This window comes from Poecilia mexicana, unplaced genomic scaffold (assembly GCF_051168715.1).
Source record: "Poecilia mexicana isolate PSO_F unplaced genomic scaffold, ASM5116871v1 scaffold_18, whole genome shotgun sequence".
In the NCBI taxonomy this organism is placed as follows: Eukaryota; Metazoa; Chordata; class Actinopteri; order Cyprinodontiformes; family Poeciliidae; genus Poecilia; species Poecilia mexicana.
The window spans coordinates 27301907-27326365 of NW_028263387.1; the positions used below are offsets into that span (position 1 = coordinate 27301907).

Genomic DNA, 24459 nt, shown 5'->3' on the forward strand with positions numbered 1-24459 from the left:
GTGATTCTGAGTAAATAGGTCAGATGACTTGGAAGCTATTGAAGAAAACATTAAATTATTTAATATTAAAATGATTTAAAATATTGTATACGACTTTAAAATTGAATAGATATTGTGTCTCATGTAAAACCATGAATTAGCACTGACAGTTAGTTGGTTACAATTCAAAGCATTTATTAACATTTGTTTGTTTGAATGTTTGGTTTGGTAATTTGTTAACAGTCCCTCAGTGAACCTTCGGGCGCTTGGACTGGGATCGTTGGAGAACCGCTAGCCGACATTAGCATTCATAAATCGGATCAACCTTGAGCTAAACGTCGCTTACTGCATGGAGCTCGAATATCCAACTTGAAAACAACGTCACTGCAGTCGGTAACAAAAAGAAAACACCGGTGTTCTGACTAGTTTGTTTTGGTCTGTGGCCACCAAAGATGGCGCCGAGCGACTGCGCCAGAGGTAAACGTCACATAGTGACATAGGTTCCAAAGCTCCAAAGGACACATTTTTTTAAAATCGTCTTTATTCATCCTCACTAACATGTTCAGCCTGGGATTTGTGTCTTCCTTCTCACGTCTGTGTCTTTACAAGAGGTTTTGCTTCTAAGGGCGGTGGAGAATCGGATAGAGGACGTTTTAAAAAGACCCGGGTTGACAGCAGCTCACCGCAGCTGCGTAGTGTCCGTCTCTAGGCAACCGTGACAACAGCGTCGGTCCGTAGCGTTCGGGGGTCCTTCAGCTCCCGCCACGAGAATTTAGCTGACCTTAATATTTCCTGTTTTTTATTTTGGTCATTATTGTTATAATTAGTGTTGATATGTGTGTGGATAGGCGTGTCTATCGGACATTTATAGAAATACGGCACGTATTGGTTCAATACGTGCCGTATTTTATGGGATGGGTGGCAACCTCACACCCCAGCACCCCAAACCCCACCACTCCAGGTGACATTTCCCGTATTTACAAACCCAAAGCTTGACAGGTATGGGGCAAGGTGAGAGTTCCTCTATTAAGCTGACTGAAGATGAATGCAGAAACTAAAAGCTGGATCATAGACATTTTTTATAAGCGTATTTGTGAGCCTCCCTCTTTATTATTCACTTGAATATAATTTCAGATTTTTGTATAACTTTTCTTCAGGTTAACTTGGAAAGTGAGCTGTTATTATTACAGATTAGTTTTCTAAACTTCAAAAAAGTAACTGTTAGGGAAGCTCAAATATGAAAAGTTTGACATGTATTGATATCTGATAGTAACACTGCTGTTATATCAGATTTACCAATATTTCATCTTATCAATTTTTTTATCCAATTACTCTATTATTCATAAGAATATTCGATGGATTACTCGATTACTAAAATATTTGTTTATAACAGCCCTAAATTCCTCCATCTTCATTTGTCTCCACAGATCTGTTTCCAGTTTGGGCCATAGTTCTACTGGTTCTACTGGTTCTGGCTCTGGTTGCTGCTGCAGGAGTTTTTTATTCCTGGCTCCACTGGAAACCAGGTGAGTCTCTAGAACGGTGTTACCCATAATGCCTTTGGTCAGTGTCTGCTCTCCTCCACAGCAGCTCCCGGTGCATTGTGGGTCAGCAGCTCCCGGTGCATTGTGGGTCAGCAGCTCCTGGTGCATTGTGGGTCAGCAGCTCCCAGTGCATTGTGGGTCAGCAGCTCCCAGTGCATTGTGGGTCAGCAGCTTCCTGTCTCTCTGTCAGCTTGAGGACAAACAGAACCTAAAGAGTCGGTGAGGATGGAGCAGAGCTTGGTGGGTTGCTGCCAGGCAGCAGCTGGTTCCACTTCTTCACCAGATCAGGGGACATGGACACATGTCTCTGTCCTCAGAGAGTCCTCCAGGAGACAGAGAGACAGGGAGGAGACAGTCATGAGACCATCAGAGCTGTATGTCCAACCAGGGCCGGTTCTTGGCATGGATACATGAAGGCACAGGCAGAAATGTGAAGGGGCATCATAATGCCTACATATTATGCTCCATAATAATTGACTTGTTTTCTTCATGGGATTGGGATAAATTGTGTCCAACCCAACAACAAGAAAACCGTACCCTAAAGCAGGGGTCCCCAAACTTTTTCCTGAGGGCCACATAACTTTTCCCTTCTCTGCTGGAGGCTGGAGTCAGTTTGTAACAGAAAAAGTGAGACGATTGCAGGAGCCTAAATGTAAAAATATATTGTTTTCCTGAAAGCACAATCAAATAACCCTCTCTGGGTTCTTCACAGAAAAAATCCAGAAAGGATTATTGTCCGTATTTTCCAAACTATGAGCCGCACCGGACTATAAACCACAACCCAAAGTTTTTTTTTTTAACCAGTAAATATCCACATATAAGCCTCAGATTTCTCTGCTGCTCCAGGTTTTCCACAGCGATGCAGCAGCAGCAGAGACAGCCAACATCTGAGTCATAACAGGTCAATTGAATATCACATTTATTAGGATTGAAAAATAAAAAGTTGCCAAGATTAGATTTAACAGAACTGATTATGGAAGTTTCCAAACGGAAACTGTAACAGTAAAAGTGCTGATCCTTCGTGTTGCTACTAGCATGAGCTAAATCAGAGGTCCCACCTTTTTATTACCGCGGACCGTCAAGACTTGGACATTTTGTTGAGGCCTGGGAGGGAGAGGGGGATGAACAGTCAGATAACATGTTGGTGTTCCTGCTAAATCCTGAATATGCCCTATTTGGGTCGTCTTAGCCCTTTTATCACAGCCTGTGGGGTTTTTCCTGACTGGGAACGAGAAAACAACCTGCTGAATGTGACAGGTAGCCAATCAGAAAGCGCGGTGACGTCAGAACAGAGGGGAATCCCAAACAGCTGACATATCTGAGAGTCCGGTGGATATCAGAGATGATATGTGGAAATGTTTATTATTATATGTAAAGGTCGTTATTATATATGTTTATGTTTATTCAGTTAAAAATGTTAACTATGAAAAAACATAACTCACCTCCAAATCATAGTGCAGCAAACAGAGCAGCTGCTCCCGCTGTCTTTTATCCACCACCTTTTCTGTTTATTACATCTTTTATCTCTTAAACTGAGTCCACAAACTGTCACTATTGAACTACATAATCATCCGTGTTTGGTTATTCTAAATTCCCTCTATGTTGGGGGTTTTACTGGATTATCCTCTGGAATCGGTTCGTGTTGCTCCTGCCTTGAGGCTGAACACGAACCGATCGAACCTGTTGGACTTTTATCAGCTCTGTGGTCACAGAGGTTTGGAGAATCGGCCGACATCCTTAAATCTTTCCGTCTAAACCAGACTTAAGACTCACAAGCTCTACTCATCTCCTCTCACCCAAACACTCTGACTCTGGTCGCTATGGTAACGTTTATATATCCCTTCAAAATAAGATACAGATGCGCCACAAAAACGAACATTTTACTTTAGTTAAAATTTTAACTCACGATAACGACTAACGGAGCCCTGAGCTTGTTTCTCTGCAACGAGACGGTCCATCTGGGAGTGATGGAGACAATGACACCCAAAGTGTTGCTTATATCCACAGCCTGCTTGGTCTCTACGAGGTGAAGCAGTTTGAAGCTTCATTGCCTCATTAGCAGCCGGTCGCCGCATGTTACGCAGAGCGGCTTGTAATGTTTGACTCACCTACCGGTCCGGGATAAATCCATCCTCCTGTCTCTTCTCTGGGCCTTTTCCCCTTTGCAAAGAAACTTTCCAAAGACACCTGATCCGTTTCTTACTCATTTTGCTGCTTGTGGGCTCAGTGTTGGCGCGCAAGTAACAGAGACTTCCAATAATTCACTTCCTGCTAAAGAGCCCCCTGGTGGTTGAAGAAAAATTCACATATAAACGGCTTATAGTCCGGAAAATACGGTAAATGAAAAAAAAAACTCTGAATGCTCTCTGGTATTGTTCAGGGGGCCAGACCAAATGTGGAGGCGGGCCGGTTCCGGCCTGCGGGCCTTAGTTTGGGGACCCCTGCCCTAAAACCTTTAAAATTAAAGATACTCTTCATCCAAGATTGAACAACCAGCAACATAACAATTATCTACTTTGATGGTCTTTGTCCAGTTATATATTTTAAACTAATTTGAACCTAAAAACAACCTAAATTTCAAACAGGATTAACAAACAGTATGGCTTATGCAGAAGTTTTTTGGTTTGAAACTGAACGCCTCAAAAGTTTTTCTTACCACTCCTATTTTCCTATTTTTCTTCACAACTTGCATAGCAGAGGACTTCAGCCATGCTCCTGTGTGGTACCAGGCAGGATTGAATGACATTAAAGATGCACCAAATGCAGGCTTTGGTTGGCTACCCAGCATTGGCTGAGATGGTGCACAGTCATTTAAATCAGGGGTTACAAAATGTTTCTATCCTTTGTGCAGGAATATGCCACAAAAATGTTTCTAGCACCTTCATTTATACTACAACTTCTATAACTTATGGATTAAATTAAAGCTGAGAAAATTACTGATACCTTAATAAAATATATGTACAGTTTGGTTTCTGTCAGTACTAAAATGCAATAGAGGACTAAACAAACTTTATACTGGGCAATTAATTTATTTTACATAATTACTGCTGTAGAAGCTACTCAGACAGTACAATGTGAGTGAAGCAACATTGAAACAATGTCAGGCAGAAACATTGAATCCATGTTGAAGCCTGACATTGAAACGAAATTGAAAGTGGTCAGTGACTTTTGTGGAGAATCCTCCGTTCTCATTGCTAAGTTCTTGATGTAAAAGGTTGAGGAAGAGTCAGTGAGTTGATTAAATAAATTCCAGTTATTAATATCAAAATGCAGCCGGTCCATTTCTCGTGTTGCCTTTATGAGCTAGCAGGACAAAATGGCTTCAAGCAAAAGCTTGTCATTCTCTTTTTAGCCTCTATCTAAGCTACACCCTAAGCAGGGTGTTCCCTAGTGTGTCACTTACTTTAACAAAGTGTTTCTCAGTCCTGGTCCTCAGGCCTCCTGCCCTGCATGTTTTAGGTGTTTCCCTTTTGCTACACCTGGACTGAATCTATGGGTGATTCCCTAGTAAAAAACAAAGTATACTTTAGTGATATTTAAATAGTATTAAATTACAATTTTTAGTATACTCAGTATACTTTAACATACTTTTTTTTGGAACAACTTCAAATTGTACTTAGTACACTTTAAGTATACTTTTTTATGTACTATTTATATATTTTGAATGTACTAATTCTGTCATAGAATTTTATGTGTTGGTAACAGCAGATTTTGTTGTTGAAAATGTAGCTAGCTCCTCATAGAAAAAACAAACTTCCACCATGAAGACGATGTGGAGGTTCATCCTCAGAGCTGGTTGGTGATCTGGTGGAGTCAGAGCCTCTTCTGAGACAGAAAGTCTTTAGGTTTCTAACACCCGATTTCTCTGGCTTCCTCTCTCATCTTCATTTGCTTAGTTAGACTGCAAACATATGTTGAAGATAAAAACATTGATGAACGAGTTAGAACAACAACCTCACAATATCAAAGTCTCTCTGTCATATGGAGCTTAATTAAAACCAGGTTAGTTTATGAATTAAAGTATAAGTCACAACAAACAGCCTCCATGCAGTTATAACATGAATTATTACTATAGTAATAATCATACAAGTCACAATAAAATTAAAAAAATAATTATTTATGAAACCAACGTAAGTTATATATCTTTACTGCACTATTTAATGAAATGAAGATAATTAATAAGCAAACTTACCACCAGCTAGCAACACGTTAGCATCCTTCGTCCCTCGGCTCCTTTTGTGACCCACATTTCATTTCCATCGGTTGTTGTCCCGTTTTGTTGTCGTCCAACTCGGATTAGGACGTCACCAGCTTGAATTTACCAAAATTAGTAACTATTGTCAAGGCCCTCTCTACTTTTAAGGCAATATTATGCGAGTAAAAATGGCGAATTTGAGTTTTTTCTTCTCTGTGGCGTTTTTTAAATAAATGAAAGTGTGCAATACCACCACCATCTGGTCTGGAGTATGAACTGGAGCTAATGCCATTGATTATAGGTCTTAAATCATATCTGAAAATGGATTGGATACTTTCTTAGACAACATTACATCATGATTATAATTGTTTTATTCTTTGCAATTTTAACAAAAATAGTAAAAGATTATTAAGTCACCTAAAAGGCATACTTTTTATGTGCTTAAAAAGTATGCCTAAAAATTATATGAAAAGTACTTTATAGGTGCCTAAAGACAAACTTCTGCATATGTATTAATTAGTTTTATTTTGTAATAAGGTTGCTGCGTGTTGCAGACTTCTGCCCAGGTCCCTCTTGAAAATGAGATCTGGATCTCAATGGGGTTCACCTGGTTAAATAAAGAAAATTTGATACAGGCATATTTTATTAGCCTAAAATTTACACTGAGATGCAATTTAAAACAGTGAAATTAATAATTTAAAGTAGTGTTAAGTGAATTTTCAAAAATTCTATTTTGAGCATATATTTTAAAACATACACAAAATATATTTTAAATATACTTGAGCAAGTGTATATTTACACTTAAGCAAATATATATTTTGTTCACTTAAAGTATACTTTTATTTAATATATTAAAAGTGTATTTTGGTACAGTTATGTTTAAGTGTGTTTAAAGTTCTAATTTCAAAATTTGTATAAGCATACTTTTAGTATACTTCAGATATACTTATAGGTAGTACACTTAATACTTAGTATACTTAACGTGTACTTTCACAAATGTAAGTGTGTTTGAAATATACTAAAGTATACTTTTTTCCCCCCTGGGTTAACAGACTTCTGCAGTTCTTGATGGCTGCAGACAGGGGCGCTGCCAGAAATTTTGGGCCCCCTGAAAACAAATTAGATTGAGCCCCCTTTCACAGCTGCTGTTACAATTATTTGAGTCTATTTGACCCATAAAAAGCGTCACAATTTTAAAGGCTTCACCTGCCTTGCTTTCTTTGATTCAATACTGATAATTAGCACAATATTTACTGCTCATGAATTTAACACCCAACAGTCCCACATCCTGTATGCATTTAGGTTGTTTAAATTTCTTCTATTAGTTTTAGATACTGAAATGTCTCTACCCACGAGCAACAGTCTAAAGCAACATGCAACTACACATAAAGCAATCCAGACTTTTAAAAATGCTAAGTAGTTGCATTTTATTCAAGCTGCAGTACATAATTTTAATAAAAATGTTTTCTCCATATTTGTTAAAGCTGTCACCATGTCAGTTTGTTATGAGACAGATAATCTGTGAAAACAATCAATCTCCTCCATCTCCTCCCTGAATTATTATTACTGGTTAAAGTAATGAACCGTTCTGACCAAAACAACCAATCAGAACAAATAGGACACTCTTAGCGCTGTCAATTAGCCTCATTCACTCACTGCTAAATGTGCTAATGGTGGAGAAACAACTTATCATTACAAGAAACCATTTATCTGCCATCATTGGTAGCTATGCTAACTAAACTGAGCATTCACAGTTTTAATCTGCACAGCTCTGTGCTATGCTAACTGCAGAATAGCACAGAGCATGGGAGAGGAAGGATGAGCAGCACCACATGAGATTGTGATTGACAGCACTAAAACTCTCCTGACACTGACTGGTTGTTTCTAGAGAACCCTGGGAGAAAGCAGAGGAAATAGATTTTACACAGATTACCTCTCATACCATAATGTCACAACATAATGACAGTTTTAAAAAATATGTGGAAAAAAATGTATATAAAAGTTGCATACTGCAGCTTTAATTTCACTCAGGAGAGAACGGGTCAGGAGGGACGTGGGTTAGAGCTGCTGCTGACTGACTCATCTATTAAGTGGTAAAAGGTACAGGGAACAAGTTAAATATATGAATAAGTTGGTAATTTTTTTCCTTAATTCATTAGAAGCTAGTGAAAAGGAGACAAACAGTAATCTGTAGCTAAGCTAATTATGCTAAATGTTTGATAATTTCACAGTCTACTCACCTCTCATGGAGAAAAACTGGGGTATAAATTAACACTCTTACCTTTTTCTCTCTCTCCCTTTCTGTTTTTTGTTTTTGAAAACCCGATTTTATAGCTTTTCTTAGCAGCATAGTAACCGCCACAGTCGTTCATGTCTTCCACTGTCTGCAGCTAAACAGCGTCACGGTGAAGCTCTCCAAGCAGGAACAAACCATTTAAAGCAGATGGGGGGGTTCAGGGCAAATATGGGTGTGTGTTTTATGATCTGGGAGTGGGAACATTAAACTTTTACTGCTAAAACAATCTTTGAAAATACAATATGATTAATTTTGTAATTGACAGGGCCCTGGGTTTTTTTTTAAGTTCTATGAACAAAAAATAAATTATTAAATTGTGGAGGGCCCCCTGCTGGTCAGAGCCCCACAAATTGTCATCACTTTTACACCCTTATATTGCGTCCCTGGCTGTTGAAGGGTTCATCTAAAACATGCAGAGCAGGACTGAGGACTGGAACTGAGAAGCTCTGCTTTAACCTGAGCTTTGAGGACGTTTCCTAACATGTCCTTTCCTTTAGCTTTAGCTCTGCAACTACTAAAAGAGATGGAAGGAAAACACAGAATTATTTATTCTTAACACTTGCATGTTGAATCAACTTTAGGGTGTCGACCATAACTGACACTGTATCAGTGTTGATTCATCCATCATCTGAATGTGGATCTGCATGCACATGTGAGTTGATTTTATATTGAATGAAAGTTAAGGAGTCAATCCTGATTCATGTACATTTTTTGGTCTACATCATAAGATTCTAGGTGTTGCACCAACTACTCAATTCTCTCTGCAATGACTTTTTTGGGGTCAGCCAACTTGTCGCAATCACCAAACAAAACAGATTTTCCAAGAAAATGAAAGAAGGTGAACTAGGTGAGTTCGTCAGATAGCTCAAAATGTATATAATTAATTTACCAAAGAGAAACTAAAAATTTCAGCAAGAGCTACCGAATAGGGGCGTTGCATGGTGCAGTGGTGCAGTGGTTAGCGCGGTGCCCCGCATATAGAGACTGTAAACCCCCGTAGTCTGGAGTCTGACTCCCATCCTCGGTTCGCTGGGCCCGTGCCTCTCTCCCTCACCCACCTCTCCCTGCCCACTTCCTGTCAGATGCCTGTCAAATAAACTACTTACTGAAAAAAGAGGAGAAAAGTGGATCAATAAGCTGCAGCTAAAAACAGGAGGTGCAGAAACTAACAATACCAGTTTGCAGCACCACTTTCTAACAGGAAACGATTGCATCGTTTAAATTGTATTTTCAAATATTTTGTTGGACGGTAACTTACAAAGCCAAGCATTCATAAGCTAAGACATATTATTTTTATGCCCTAGCGTGGTTGTCCTCAGAGTGCTAATGTTGTTAGCGGCTAGCTCAGTGCCGAGTCACGGACAGAAAATATAAAGTTTATTCAGTGGGACTTTCATGCTAAGAAAAAAAGCTAAATAAATTAAATAAAACCTATCCAGCCATACAGTCACAGCGAGCTGTTACTGTTCCCCACATGCTTCGTGTCTGGACACTGTTAGGAAAATAAATTTAAAATACGCTAGTTTTTAAACTTAACCATATGTACAATATTATATAAAATTATCAGCATTTTAAAATAAGAAAATTGGGTTCCAAATTGCCTCCATGTCACTTTAGGTTATTGTTGAGAAAATAAATTTAAAATAAGCTAGTTTTAAAACTTAACATGTCTTGATTCAAATGGCCTAATTGTGATTTTGAAATTAGTAATGTATTCTGGCTCTTTGACCTTTATTTTACTTTTAGTTACAGCAGATGGTTTGCTAGGATCGTTTGAACTGCCTTTTGTCTGTGAGAAAACAATACAGTGGAAGTTGTAGCTTTTCACACTCATCTGTGAGAGGCCGTAAACACGGCAGGGGTTTTAGGCTTGAGAGAGGGTCAGAGATAGCTCCTGGTTGGATGAGCAAAGATACGCCTTATTTGAATAAATTAAAGATAGGAATACGCCTTTTACTATAAAACTTTCTACACAGAAGTAACAAATCAGATTTGCTCTTGCAATTCTCCAAAGATGTCTTTCCACGTCTTTGCTTTTCTTTCTTTCTTTCTTTTCCATTTATGTCAGGTAAATGAATGTATGTCTCCGTTGTTCTGCAGTTTCTGGTGTAAGTTTGTGCATTGTCTTACTTCTAAGTTTATGCATTGTCTTATATTGGATTAAATTCTGTAATTCTGTGATGTCAACACGCATTGTTGTTTTTCCTTGTGGCTACATGTGGCCCGCCGAGAGGACCTGGGATCTAAAGGAAGAGAGAGCCAAACTTTTTACCAAAGTTAAACTATTTTAGAAATTCTTCCTTAACATTATACAGCAGGGATCTGGTTTTTGATGAATTGATCAGACAGGAAATGGAGCATGGTCTGGGTGAAAAATAAATCTCTCGTAAGATAACTGGGGTCTATATTCAAATGTTTAGAAAGGGAGGAACTGGGAGAGATTCCAGATGTTGAACTGGCATGAGAAAATCCTGTTTGAGAATGACCTTTGCTCTCTCTGACCTTTGCTCTCTCTTTCTCTTCATCTTTGGTTTTGAATAGGTCTCCCGTCCCATTTAAGTAATTTGAACTGCTTAGAGGTTTAGAAGGAGAGGACACACCTTCAATGCATATATTAAAATTAGGACTACACCTCTTAATAAAAGTCTCCCCCTCACAGTAACAAGCCGAATTGCTCTGTTTGCATCCACGAGCAGTTCCCAAAGGCGCCTTTGCTTTTCTCTTATTTTTGCATTTTGTTCATTTTTCTACTTTTCTCAGGTAATTAATGTCTGTTTATGGTTTGGACATCTTGATGGTTTGGATGTGATGCTGATCTGTTTTTCTATGCATTTAATTGTCTGAGTAAAACTCTAGATATGTCTGAAGTTGAATGATGACTGGTTGTTTTCTGTGTGGTTTCCACTGTGTACATGAGGAACTCTGGATTCTAGGGACACTAGAGAAAAACAAGGAAAGAAGTTTAACATTTTATTCCTCAAAGTCAATAACACAAACTATACTGGCCAGACATGAACATGGAGGTTTCTGTAGATCGGAGCGAATCGTTGACCTACAATGGACCTGAATCCATCAATGACTCAACATTAACGTACAACTCCAGCATGAATTTGGGTTTAAAGAAGCTAAATAAATTATTTACCAGGAGATTAAAGCTCATAAATAACCTGGTTAGTTCGTTGTTAGCGATAGCATCGTTATCATAGACTAAAATTAAAATAGCACAACTCACTACTCACCCAGCAGAAACAAGTCACATCCATCTGATGCTGCTTTTGATCCTAAATGTTTGACCCAACCTGAAACTAAACGTTTGATTCTCCATGCTTTTGAAAACTTTCTTCTGGCTCATCGTATAACATGAGGTCTGCAGGTAGTGATGCGTTTCGCCTCGATGCGAATAAATCCTCACGATTATAAGAGAAGTCTTTTTAACCGAGATAATACGGATCATATCCTAAATATACGCATATTCTTTTTAGATGCCTCGTCTGTTCCAGCCAATTTAGGGCGTTAGCTACTAGTTGTGATCAACTTTGCTTTGTTTTGAACCGGAGAAATCCCCTTCCGGACCTTCATCTGAATTTCGCGTCATCCGGGTCACGTGTCTGAAACCCAGCTATAAGCTGCTGGTATCTCCGTTGCTCTCGGTTTTCCACAAGGCGCAGCAGAGGGTCAATTTTATCTACAAAGCTTCCTTCATGTTGGAGGCAGCTTGCTGGAAACGCATAATAAATGGTATTTCTGAACTGGGTTTGGGTCAGAAGCCAGGGTCGCAGTCTGCAGGTCCAAATACCAGTTTCAGTTATGAAGTGACTGAAACTGGTTTGATTCTCCCTTTTGCCCCCATCTCTGTAAGAGGGCTGGTGGATATTAAAAGCCATGTACTTTCATCCTTTCTTCACTTCCCTGGACTAACCAGGGGAGTCATTGCTCATGTTCTTTGCTTACCGTATTTTCGGACTTTAAGCTGCTACTTTTTTCCAAAGCTTATGTCAGACTGACATAAGCTTTGCGGCTTTTAACCCGGTCCGGCTTTCTGTGGATTTTTCTTCAACCACCAGGGGGCTCTTTAGCAGGAAGTGAATCACTGGAAGTCAAATTTAGCTGTCGGTCTGCATTGCCAGATGCAACATGAACTTCTTCCTCTGGTTTCCGTGATGAGTTGGTATGAATTTAAAAACATTTCTCCGTCGTGCCTGCTGCTAGCATGTGGTTGTTCTAAATGAAAATCAGCACTTCCTCCTTTGATTTCCAGTTTTGACTTCCAATGATTCTCTTCCTGCATGTGAGGACAAGGCTTTTATTTTTTTGTCAGTTTTGGTCCTTCATACGCAGTGGGATCTTTGTGACACTGTGTTTCAAAGCTGCTTGGAGGCTTGTTGCATACTGAATGCTGATTGGCCGTTTGCTCACGGCAGAGGGTTTGAGTTTGAGCTTTACATTGGCTGCAGAGACAGGAGACGTTCGCAGCCTGTTCAGCGTGTTGCACAGTGAGATGTTTCATTATTTGTGAGAGGCAGTGTTGTGGTACTCGAAGTTGGTCTTGGTCTTAAGACCGGTCTTAAGACCATTTTTTGATGGTCTCGGTCTCGTCTCGGACTCGACCGCATTTGGTCTCGGTCTTGTCTCGGTCTCGGGCTCTGAGGACTCGGCATTTTATTTCAAGACCAGTCAAGACCGCAACTGTGAAAATATCACTAAACATGCAGCATACTGTCCAGTTTATTTAACATCTTTGTTTTCAGTGGATGCAAAACGCACCGATTAAAATCCGAGCAACTACGTGTTTCTGTTACTCCCCCCACCCTCCCCACCTTTCACTCTCCCTCCTCCTCCCCTCCCCACCTTTCACTCGCGCGTGGCGCTCCAGGACATGCGCAGTGGTTTCCTCTCAGCGGCAGAAAATGTTTGTCTGATCGTCAGTAATATAATAGTGCTGCATAAATCATAAGAAATCCGATGGCCACAGCTAACTCAGCAGCACTTCGCTTTCACAGACGGTGGGGACAACGTCTAACTTTTTTCGTCACTTAGAAAAGTAGCTCAAAGAAGGTAAGCTCCGTTAACGTGATGTTATCAAAGCTAGCTGTACAGAGACACATAAGCATTGTGATGAAAAATGTTATCACTCACTGTGCTGAATTATTGTGCAGAGGTGTAGACTGACTTGTCGCATATATGGGACAACGCTATGTCCAAAAGTCTGCAATATGGTGAGGTGACATTCAGAAACAGTCGATTCTTCTCCACGGCTCTTTACTTATTAGATAGGACTGGAGTGTCACTCACTGAGAGCCGTTGTTCTATCAGATAGCCATACGCTGTCAGGATAGCATACATGCATTAAGCATTAAGAAGTCCGACCGTCAGAGGAGTTGTCAGTTCACCATACGCACCAAGTTATGACGAAAATAAGTCATTAAATTGTTTTCAATGATAACTATATAGATATACATGGTTTCAAAGTGTATTTAAAGCAGGTCTGGCTGCAGCTGGAGTCAGCTACAACACACGCCCGTGTAAAACTCACTTAACCGCTAAGTCAGGATGCCATACAACTGTTAATAACAAAGTGTATGACGATCTATGTCATGATTCTATGTTGTTGATTAAATGAAATCTTATGGTAATGACGTGTCTGACAGATACAGCCGGTGTTCTATCACATAGCCATACATGCAGTGAGTACCATGCCAGCGCATGCGCATTAAGTCCGACCGTCAGTGTAGTTGTCAGTATACGCAACAAGTTATGACGGAAATAAGTAATTAAATTGTCATAATATGACATAATGTGATAACTAGATGGATATACATGCGTTGTCGTGGTTTCAAAGTGTATTTAAAGCAGGTCTGGCTGCAGCTGGATGCCATACAACTGTTAATAATCAAGTGTATGGTGATCTACGTCATGATTCTATGTTGCTGATTAAATAAAATCATATGGTAATGACAGCGTATGCATGTCTGAGCTAAGGTATGACTATCTGACAACGTATGCTGATCTGACAGAACACCGTGATCTGACCTGACAGAACACCCGTTCTTTGTTCTTGTAATGCTCTGTGTACACTGCATCATTATTTTATTTAATTATGTACGTTAATATTTAAATTAACAAATAACTAAAACACAAGAACGAAAGAGCACGCAGAGCATGCACATTGCTCTTTGATTGTTTTTGTTCAAAGTGGCAGCTGTAATGTCTGCCATGGTGTCAGACTGCCTGGCTTCATGTACTGGGATAGACAGTGAAAACAGTCACGATGAGCGCCTTCTGTTTGGTTACTTCTTGCTTGTTGCTCCTTGGTCAGTGTTCATAGTTGAGCGTTATTTACCGTCAGGGCATTGCCTCAATTGCTATGTTTAATGGTGCAGACAGTGGTGGTGGTTTCTTATATGAGCAATATGGGCAAATGCCAAGGGCGTTATGTTTTTAGGGATGGCACGAGACCATCACACTTTTTAGCACAGAAATGGAATATTTAATATTGGTAAAATGTATTAAGTATTTAATATCTAGGTGTTTTATGGTAATATGGATCTTTCAGATTATTTTGAGAAGCAATTTCGATCATATTTTACATTTTATTGTGTCATGTAGCGTGGGCCGCTGGTCTTGGTCTTGACTTGGTCTCGGACCCCAAAAGTCTTGGTCTTGTCTCGGTCTCGATACACTCTGGTCTTGGTCTTGTCTTGGTCTCGGGTTGGGTGGTCTTGAACACAACACTGGTGAGAGGCTTCATGGAGGGGACAAATGAAGTGGATAGCTGTCCTCGTGTCCAACTCATCTTGTCCTCTGTTGTCTCTCAGTCCATCAGGTGGAGGTGGAATCAGGGACGGCGTCTGTCCTGCTGCCCTTAAAGGTCCCACGTTTCCCGTGGTTCTGCATATTCAGACTTCTGCAGGTGGATAAAGTGGAGTGGATGGACGGAGGCAACAGGACGGTCCATGTGAATCAGAACGGTCATAATCAGCCTGAAGAACAGGACTGGCTCTACAGAACCAGAACCAAGATGGATGAAAACCTGCTGAAGACTGGAGACCTCAGTCTGACTCTGAGATGGCCGACTGATGAAGACGAGAAAACCTACATCTGCAGCGTCTACAGCAGGAAGGGAGACGTCCTGATGGAGAAACAAGTCTGGCTAAAGGTCAAAGGTCAGTGGTTTAAATGTAGGTTTAGAGACCAACCAGAAGAAATGTTTGGACCAGAACCGGTTCCATCTCTGAACAGGATCAGTTCTGGTTGTCTCTCATGAACTGTTTGACATTGACATGTAACTGGTTCTGTAACATTTAACCCTGACCTTCATCAGAACCGGGCCTCAGAGGTCCAGAACCTCCAGCTGGTTCTGGAAGGTTCTGGATCTCTGCTCAGCTCCAGAACCAGCCTGGTCCAGTAGCTCCATCAATCCGTCCAGAACTCAGAGCTTCATGTCCATGTGGACTGAAGGATGTCCTGATGTGGGACAGAACCAGAACCCTGACAGAACCGGCCTCAGTCCAACTGGACCTTCTGTCTCCAACAGAGGACAGGAAGTCCTGAAGTTCTGCTTCCTGTCCTCTGATTGGTCCACTCTGAAGAGACAGAGCAGCCTGTCCTCTGCTGGTCTCTATGGAGACGTGTCCTCGTCTTCTGCCAGTCTGAGTCCAACTGGAGACAAATGATGGACAGAACCAGCTGGACATAGAGTCCAACTGCTGCTGAGGACAGTCTGCAGCTTCCTGCTGTCCTCACTGAGGACATTCTGTCCACCTGCTGCTGGTTGGACACAGCAGAGACAACAGTGTCTCTGTTCAGTGGAGACATGGGACACATTTCAGATGGAACCAGTCCAACATGTTGGACCTTCATCCAGTCAGAGGACATGTCCTCAGAGCTGCTGCTGTCTGTCCAACTCATCTTGTCCTCTGTTGTCTCTCAGCCCAACAGGTGGAGGTGGAATCAGGGGAGGAGTCTGTCCTGCTGCCCTGCAGAACCACAAAGAGTCTGGATGGAGACGTTAGAGTGGTGTGGAGGGACGGAGACAACAGGAAGGTCCATGTGTATCAGAACGGTTCTGATCAGCCTGGAGAACAACATCCAAACTACAAAGGCAGAAGCAAGATGGATGAAAACCTGGTGGAGAATAAAAACCTCAGTCTGACTCTGTCATGGCCGACATATGGAGACGAGAACCTCTTCACCTGCAGAGTCAACAGAGACGGAGTCGTCCTGATGGTGAAACAAGTTCAGCTAAAGGTCAAAGGTCAGTGGTTTAAATGTATTTTTCCAATCAGCTTATTGGTGATGATTGGCTGATCAGAAGGTCAAAGGTCAATGTGATGTAAAGAGTGATGAAGATGAGGAAGCAGAGCAGGAGGAAGAGGTCCAGGACAGACGGGGACACAGAGTCCAACAGCTGCTGGGGACAGTCTGCAGCTTCCTGCTGTCCTCACTGAGGACATTCTGTCCACCTGCTGCTGGTTGGACACAGCAGAGACAACAGTGTCTCTGTTCAGTGGAGACATGGGACACATTTCAGATGGAACCAGTCCAACATGTTGGACCTTCATCCAGTCAGAGGACATGTCCTCAGAGCTGCTGCTGTCTGTCCAACTTATCTTGTCCTCTGTTGTCTCTCAGTCCCAGAGGTGGAGGTGAAATCAGGGGTGGAGTCTGTCCTGCTGCCCTGGAGAACCACAGAGGATCTGGATGGAGACGTCAGAGTGGAGTGGGTGGACAGAAACAACTGGAAGGTTCATGTGTATCAGAACGGTTCTGATCAGCCTGAAGAACAGGACGAGTTCTACAGAACCAGAACCAGGATGGATGAAAACCTGGTGGAGAATAAAAACCTCAGTCTGACTCTGTCATGGCCGACATATGGAGACATGAACCTCTACACCTGCAGAGTCTACAGAGACGGAGACGTCCTGATGGTGAAACAAGTTCTGCTCCAGGTCAAAGGTCAGTGTTTAAATGTATTTTTCCAATCAGCTGATTGGTTCTGATCAATAGTGATGATTGGCTGATTAGAAGGTCAAAGGTCAATGTGATGTAATGAGTGATGAAGATGAGGAAGCAGAGCAGAAGGAAGAGGTCCAGGACAGACGGGGACACAGAGTCCAACTGCTGCTGGGGACAGTCTGCAGCTTCCTGCTGTCCTCACTGAGGACATTCTGTCCACCTGCTGCTGGTTGGACACAGCAGAGACAACAGTGTCTCTGTTCAGTGGAGACATGGGACACATTTCAGATGGAACCAGTCCAACATGTTGGACCTTCATCCAGTCAGAGGACATGTCCTCAGAGCTGCTGCTGTCTGTCCAACTCATCTTGTCCTCTGTTGTCTCTCAGTCCATCAGGTGGAGGTGGAACCTGGGGTGGAGTCTGTCCTGCTGCCCTGGACAATCACAGAGGATCTGGATGGAGACGTTAGAGTGGAGTGGAAGGATGACAGAGGCAGGACGGTCCATGTGTATCAGAACGGTTCTGATCAGCCTGGAGAACAGCACCAGTACTACAGAACCAGAACCAGGATGGATGGAAACCTGCTGAAGACTAAAGACCTCAGTCTGACTCTGAGACGACCCACATATGAAGACATGGACCTCTACACATGCACAGTCTACAGAAATGGAGTCGTCCTGATGATGAAACAAGTCTATCTCCGGGTCAAAGGTCAGTGATTTAAATGTATTTTTCCAATCAGCTGATTGGTTCTGATCAATAGTGATGATGGGCTGTGTAGAGGCTAAGCCACGGCTTTAAGCTCTGAGGTGGTACAACAGGGTAAAGTTGACGCGCTGCAATACTTACCTGCTGAATGAAAATCAGAGCCGTCTTTGATCTTAGTGCAGGTGATCCGTTTATTTTCCACGATTCTCAGCAATAATTCCTCCATCATGTTGTCAGCCGCACAGCGTTCAACATGGCGTTAGCAGTCAAAACCTGTTCCCCCCTTCCAGGTGGAACACACCTGTCCTCATCCACAAAGGTTCTTACCAAAATAGACCGATCACATGACCCAACACCATTAGGAATACAGTTATTCATAATCTGCTGCTACTAGCTGATTGGAAGGTCAAAGGTCAATGTGATGTAAAGAGTGATGAAGATGAGGAAGCAGAGCAGGAGGAAGAGGTCCAGGACAGATGGGGACCAGAGTCCAACAGCTGCTGGGGACAGTCTGCAGCTTCCTGCTGTCCTCACTGAGGACATTCTGTCCACCTGCTGCTGGTTGGACACAGCAGAGACAACAGTGTCTCTGTTCAGTGGAGACATGGGACACATTTCAGATGGAACCAGTCCAACATGTTGGACCTTCATCCAGTCAGAGGACATGTCCTCAGAGCTGCTGCTGTCTGTCCAACTTATCTTGTCCTCTGTTGTCTCTCAGCCCAACAGGTGGTGGTGAAATCAGGGGTGGAGTCTGTCCTGCTGCCCTGCAGAACCACAGAGAGTCTGGATGGACACGTTAGAGTGGAGTGGATGGACAGCAGAGACAAGAAGGTCCATGTGTATCAGAACGGTTCTGATCAGCCTGGAGAACAGGACGAGTTCTACAGAACCAGAACCAAGATGGATGAAAACCTGCTGGAGAATAAAGACCTCAGTCTGACTCTGTCATGGCCGACATATGGAGACATGAACCTCTACACCTGCAGAGTCTACAGAGACGGAGACGTCCTGATGATGAAACAAGTTCTGCTCCAGGTCAAAGGTCAGTGGTTTAAATGTATTTTTCCAATCAGCTGATTGGTTCTGATCAATAGTGATGATTGGCTGATCAGAAGGTCAAAGGTCAATGTGATGTAATGAGTGATGAAGATGAGGAAGCAGAGCAGGAGGAAGAGGTCCAGGACAGACGGGGACACAGAGTCCAACAGCTGCTGGGGACAGTCTGCAGCTTCCTGCTGTCCTCACTGAGGACATTCTGTCCACCTGCTGCTGGTTGGACACAGCAGAGACAACAGTGTCTCTGTTCAGTGGAGACATGGGACACATTTCAGATGGAACCAGTCCAACATGTTGGACTTTCATCCAGTCAGAGGACATGTCCTCAGAGCTGCTGCTGTCTGTCCAACTCATTTTGTCCTCTGTTGTCTCTCAGTCCAAGAACAGGTGGAGGTGAAATCAGGGGAGGAGTCTGTCCTGCTGCCCTGCAGAACCAGAGAGGATCTGGATGGAGACGTTAGAGTGGTGTGGATGGACGCCATAGGCAGGAAGGTCCATGTGTATCAGAACGGTTCTGATCAGCCTAGAGAACAGAACGAGTTCTACAGAACCAGAACCAAGATGGATAAAAACCTGCTGATGAATAAAGACCTCAGTCTGACTCTGAGACGACCGACTGATGGAGATGGAGGGAAATACACCTGCAGAGTCTACAGCAGAGACGGAGTCGTCCTGATGATGAAACAAGTTCAGCTAAAGGTCAAAGGTCAGTGGTTTAAATGTATTTTTCCAATTAGCTGATTGGTTCTGATCAATAGTGATGATTGGCTGATCAGAAGGTCAAAGGTCATCAATGTGATGTAATGAGTGATGAAGATGAGGAAGCAGAGCAGGAGGAAGAGGTCCAGGATGGTTCTGGTTGATCCAGAAGAACCGACTGGATCAGTTCTGGTTCTGTTACCAGGAAGAGACGAAGCAGAGGAAAGAAAACAGGTAGAAAGATGAAAGAGCAGCTGGAAGGTGTTAACTTTGTCCTTAACACCATCCAGCTGCCAGTTCAAATCCCTCTCAGTCTCTCTGTCGTTGTCCTTTAACTAGGCCCTTCTTCTCCTCGCTCTGTCAGACTGATGCTGCTGCTTGTAGCCACCAGAGCAGCTGCAGCTACTGCAGTAGCTCAGCACATCACTGGGTGAATGAGTGAATGCTGAGTGAATGCAGAGTGAATGCAGAGTGAATGAATGAATGAATGAAGAGTGAATGCAGAGTGAATGCAGAGTGAATGCAGAGTGAATGTAGAGTGAATGTAGAATGAATGAATGAATGCAGAGTGAATGTAGAATGAATGCAGAGTGAATGTAGAATGAATGAATGAATGCAGAGTGAATGTAGAATGAATGCAGAGTGAATGCAGAGTGAATGTAGAATGAATGAATGAATGCAGAGTGAATGTAGAATGAATGTAGAATGAATGTAGAATGAATGCAGAGCGAATGCAGAGTGAATGTAGAGTGAATGCAGAGTGAATGCAGAGTGAATGCAGAGTGAATGTAGAGTGAATGTAGAATGAATGAATGAATGCAGAGTGAATGTAGAATGAATGCAGAGTGAATGCAGAGTGAATGTAGAATGAATGAATGCAGAGTGAATGTAGAATGAATGCAGAGTGAATGCAGAGTGAATGCAGAGTGAATGCAGAGTGAATGCAGAGTGAATGAATGAATGCAGAGTGAATGCAGAGTGAATGCAGAGTGAATGCAGAGTGAATGCAGAGTGAATGCAGAGTGAATGTAGAGTGAATGCAGAGTGAATGTAGATCCTCTTGGATCCTCTGACATGATGAGTTCAGGTCGTTTACCAACATCTGATCCTGATGCTGATTGATTGTCTCTCTAACTGTCCTCTGTCTCCTCAGCAGGGACAGACCAGGACCAACCAGAGGACACCAGGAAGCCACTGCTGGCTGATCAATCAGTCTGATCAGGTTGATCATCTCTGATCATTGATCCAGTCAGACTTTGGATCAGAGCCGATCTCAGTGAAGGTTCTGATGGACCAACAGAGACACTTCCTGGTCCTCTGGTCCAGTCTGCAGCCTCTGATTGATCACTATTGATTATTGATGACAGAATGAGGATCTGAAGGAACTGAATCATTTCTGCTGCCTGAGGAACCAGTTCATGACTGGAACTGGAACTGGAACTGGTTTGGATCCATCAGGGAGGAGGAGAGTCCAGTCTGACCAGAACCTCCTCCTCCTCTTCGTCTTCCTCCTCCTACTGCTACCCAAAATCTGAACCTTTTTGCTTCCAATCTAGAATGTGGATCTGTTAATTAGGGCTAAACCAATTGAGGTTTTCTGGCTGATTGCCGATTACAGATCTTTAAAAATCTGACCTGCTGGTTCCAATTTTGGCCAATACCATTTTTTTTCTCTGAAATGTCGCTACATATGGGGAGAAAATTGCTGAGTTGGCAACAGTCTGTTAACTACAAACATAAGCCCTTTTCACACTGCAGGGTCTGGCCTGACTCGATTCGACCCGGTCCCATTGGTGCTATGGTCCTGGTCGTTTTGCATTGAGGAGGACACGTCACGTAAATCGACTCGTTGCTAAAGCTACCAAGGGGATCTCTCCAGCGACCGCAGAACAGTTTTCTTCTTGGGTCCCGTCCCAGTTTTTCTGTATGGGCTCATGAGCGAGGAAGGGAAACATTTACCTCAGCTTCACATTTAACCAAAAATAATCTCATCTGAATGTCATCTCTGAGCTGGACGCGCAGCCAGCTGAACTATCGCTGCTCCAGGCAGGATTTCCCAGCTGGAGCAATGCGAGATGCGAAAATCCCGTTTACATCCTGAACGATTTCTGATCGGTTCTTTACTGAAATGTTATTTTCATTTGCCGTTAAAATCTTTGGCTGAGGAGGCGAATCTAATCGCAGTGTAGAGTAAGAATAGTTTATGACGGGAATTTATTGATGCAGCATATTGTTGACAGCCATGGAGAAAGTCCAGCGCTCCTCTGATCCAGAGATCTGGTCTTTGTCCCGCCCCCACAGCCAATGAACCAATCAACATCTAACTCCAAACCGGCCGGTCTGGCCGGCCCGATTGGAACCGCAACAGGGAGCCGGGCGGTACCAGGCTGGAAGTGTTAATGTAAAAACGGTTGGTCGACCCGGGTCCAGCTGTACAGTGTGAAAGGGGCTAGACAGACCTGACCTGGTGGGCCGGTCTGCCAGTCGAACAGAGGCTGATCTTCACTGAGGAAGATCAGATCGACTTCATGTGTAAATATCGGCTGATCACCGATACTCCAAAGTTAAAGAAATCAGATCCAATAAAACAACTGACAGATAAACTGGTTCACCCACTTTTGAAAGAAAACCTGAAAATATTTTCTGCCTTTATGGTTTATGAAAGGTCCAGTTACACTTGTTGCATTTATTAATATTTATTAGATTATAATGCAGACAGATTATTATAGTCCTGGATTATAATCTAACTCTGAGGTTTCCAGGCTGAAAAACATTGAACACCCTAAACTGTCCATTTGGTTTCTATTGCTATATGAATGCAGCCTTAATGTGCTTTCAATACAAATAATAGAAGCTTTTTTATTTTACATTTTTATTTTAAACATAATTTGAATATAAAAGTGAAGGCCTATTAAAGCCATGAACTGTTACTTTGCATAAAATGCAGAATTTTAACTTAGAGATTTCTGCTCACTAAATATCTTCACTTCTGACTGAAATGTAAACTGAACAAAAGTATAAACTCTCCATGTCATATAAGAGTTTTATGAACATTTGTGTTAACAATGTATAGAGAAACTCAAAGTATATTTTCAGTAATTCCTGATCTCGGCTCTGATGACTTCGTGGTTCGGCTGTTTGTATCAGATTAACAGTCATGATGGGGTCAGGATGAGGATCTGATTCTGACCCTGTTGGCTTCCCGTAGTTTACAGTCTGAGATCTGATGTTGCTCAGACAGATCAGCTGTGTGTCTCAGATGGACAATGTGGAGGATGAGGATGAGGAGGATGATGAGGGTCTTCAGTAGAGCCAGTCCGGTGGTCCGATATCAGACTCTGAGCCGATCAGCTGCTGCTGGACGTCCCTCCATCCAACACAACATCTGAGGCTTTATGACACAATGTGACACTTTGGGGCCTTTTATTGTCCAGCTGCTGCTCATTTGGTCTGGTCACCCAGTGGACATGTCCCACAATGCACTGGGAAAAACTCACTGAGTATTAATGCTGACTGACAGCAGGCTGGACTGAAATTATAGAAACATTACAAAATATCAGCAAATGTTCATTTACAGTCATTAACTCCACATGGCAACAATATCTGACATATTTATATTTTTGTTCAGTGTATTTTAGGCCTGAAATATATTTTATGTCTCATTTTATTCATTTCAGGGCTGTTGTAAAATAATATTTTAGTAATCTGGTTCTCTATAGATTATTTTACGAGTAATCAAGTAATCTTTTCTCTCACCTTCTTACCGTTCGCTCCGAAACGGTTTGTGGGAGGAGAAAAGCAGATGAAACCCTGGAAACTTCAACGTCATGCTGTTAGCACTTAGCAACAACTCAGAGGTGGAAGTGAGAGGCTGCCCACCACAAACACTGACCTGGGCGAAACACCATGTGCTGAATAATTTAACGAAGCTTCAAGTTGGATCAGTTTTCCTCGAGGAATTTTAATAATCGAGGTTCTGGAATCATTCGAGGAATCGTTACATCCTGATTAATTTGTTGTATGTTACATTCATGTTAATGTTTTAAAAGACATAACCTTGAATTTTAAACCCCCACATTGAAAACCTTTAATCTGACTTATTAGCAAAAGGTCATTAAATAATTTGGTCACTAACAGAATTATTCCATATTTAGTCAAACGTTACTGAGGCTCTAGACTCAGATTTTCTATGTTACCAAATAGAGTGTTCATATTCTGTGCTTGTATATCTATAATAATCGTTTTTGCTCATGTTTTTGGATGTTTTTATGTCTTGTGAATGTTTTCTATGTATATTGTATTTTGCTCGGCGCTTTCAGGCTGAATGAATCCGTCTGGTTTTTGAGTTAATCAGGATATCTAATATCTAATTTGTTTTCTCTGATCAGTATTCAAGTTCTCATGACCATCATCATGATCTAAAACTGGTTTGTTCACCAGTAGATGTCACCAATATGATCCTTTTGCATTAGAAAAGAATCAAGAGTGAACCTTCATATAGAAACAGGACAAATCCATTTATCTTTCTTACATAAACATTGTATCAAACTTTTCATTCTGGTGACTCTGACCAGTTCAATGACACAAAAACCTGTTTATTGTAAAATATCTATTTTGAACAATGAAGTTGTTTTTGCAGGTGATCAATCAGGTTCTGCAGTAATTGTTTAAACATCAGAATAATTCCTTCTGGATTATTTCTAATGTGTTTACTGCTTTTGTATTTATCATTTTCATATTTTACTTGTTCAACACAGCCTAGTGCTGCTTCAGTAGCAAATATCTTCATGTAAAAACCTGTTTTATCCACAACAGTAAAATAACTCAGTAGCTTCTTCCTGATCCTCTGTCAGGCATCACTCACAAAGCATTCTGGGATTTGTAGTCCTTTCTGCTCTATGGATGAATGATTACCTTGATGTTCCTTTGTAGCATCTCTGTTCTGATGTTAAAGGCAGAAACTTATTCTCTTTAGGTTTCTTTGGTAAGTCAGTACAGCTGAATAAATGACCTTTAACCTCT

The 24459-nt window shown here is 41.8% G+C and overlaps 1 protein-coding gene across 1 annotated transcript; it reads left to right on the forward strand.

The window, feature by feature from the left end:
• The first annotated feature begins 1421 nt into the window (after positions 1-1421).
• Positions 1422-24459, forward strand: LOC106913621 (uncharacterized). The gene is made up of 8 exons (XM_088015583.1): positions 1422-1505; positions 14830-15177; positions 15945-16268; positions 16646-16969; positions 17359-17682; positions 18401-18724; positions 19115-19444; positions 20591-24459. The coding sequence occupies exons 2-8, from the start codon at positions 14943-14945 to the stop codon at positions 20653-20655; spliced, it is 1926 nt and encodes a 641-aa protein (XP_087871709.1). The 5' UTR covers positions 1422-1505; positions 14830-14942; the 3' UTR covers positions 20656-24459.

Coding starts and splice junctions, on each gene's coding strand:
- LOC106913621 (XM_088015583.1), top strand. CDS start 14,943: ATGGACGGAGGCAACAGGACGGTCCATGTGAATCAGAACGGTCATAAT. Junction 15,178..15,944: donor AGTCTGGCTAAAGGTCAAAG/GTCAGTGGTTTA, acceptor GTTGTCTCTCAG/CCCAACAGGTGGAGGTGGAA. Junction 17,683..18,400: donor AGTCTATCTCCGGGTCAAAG/GTCAGTGATTTA, acceptor GTTGTCTCTCAG/CCCAACAGGTGGTGGTGAAA.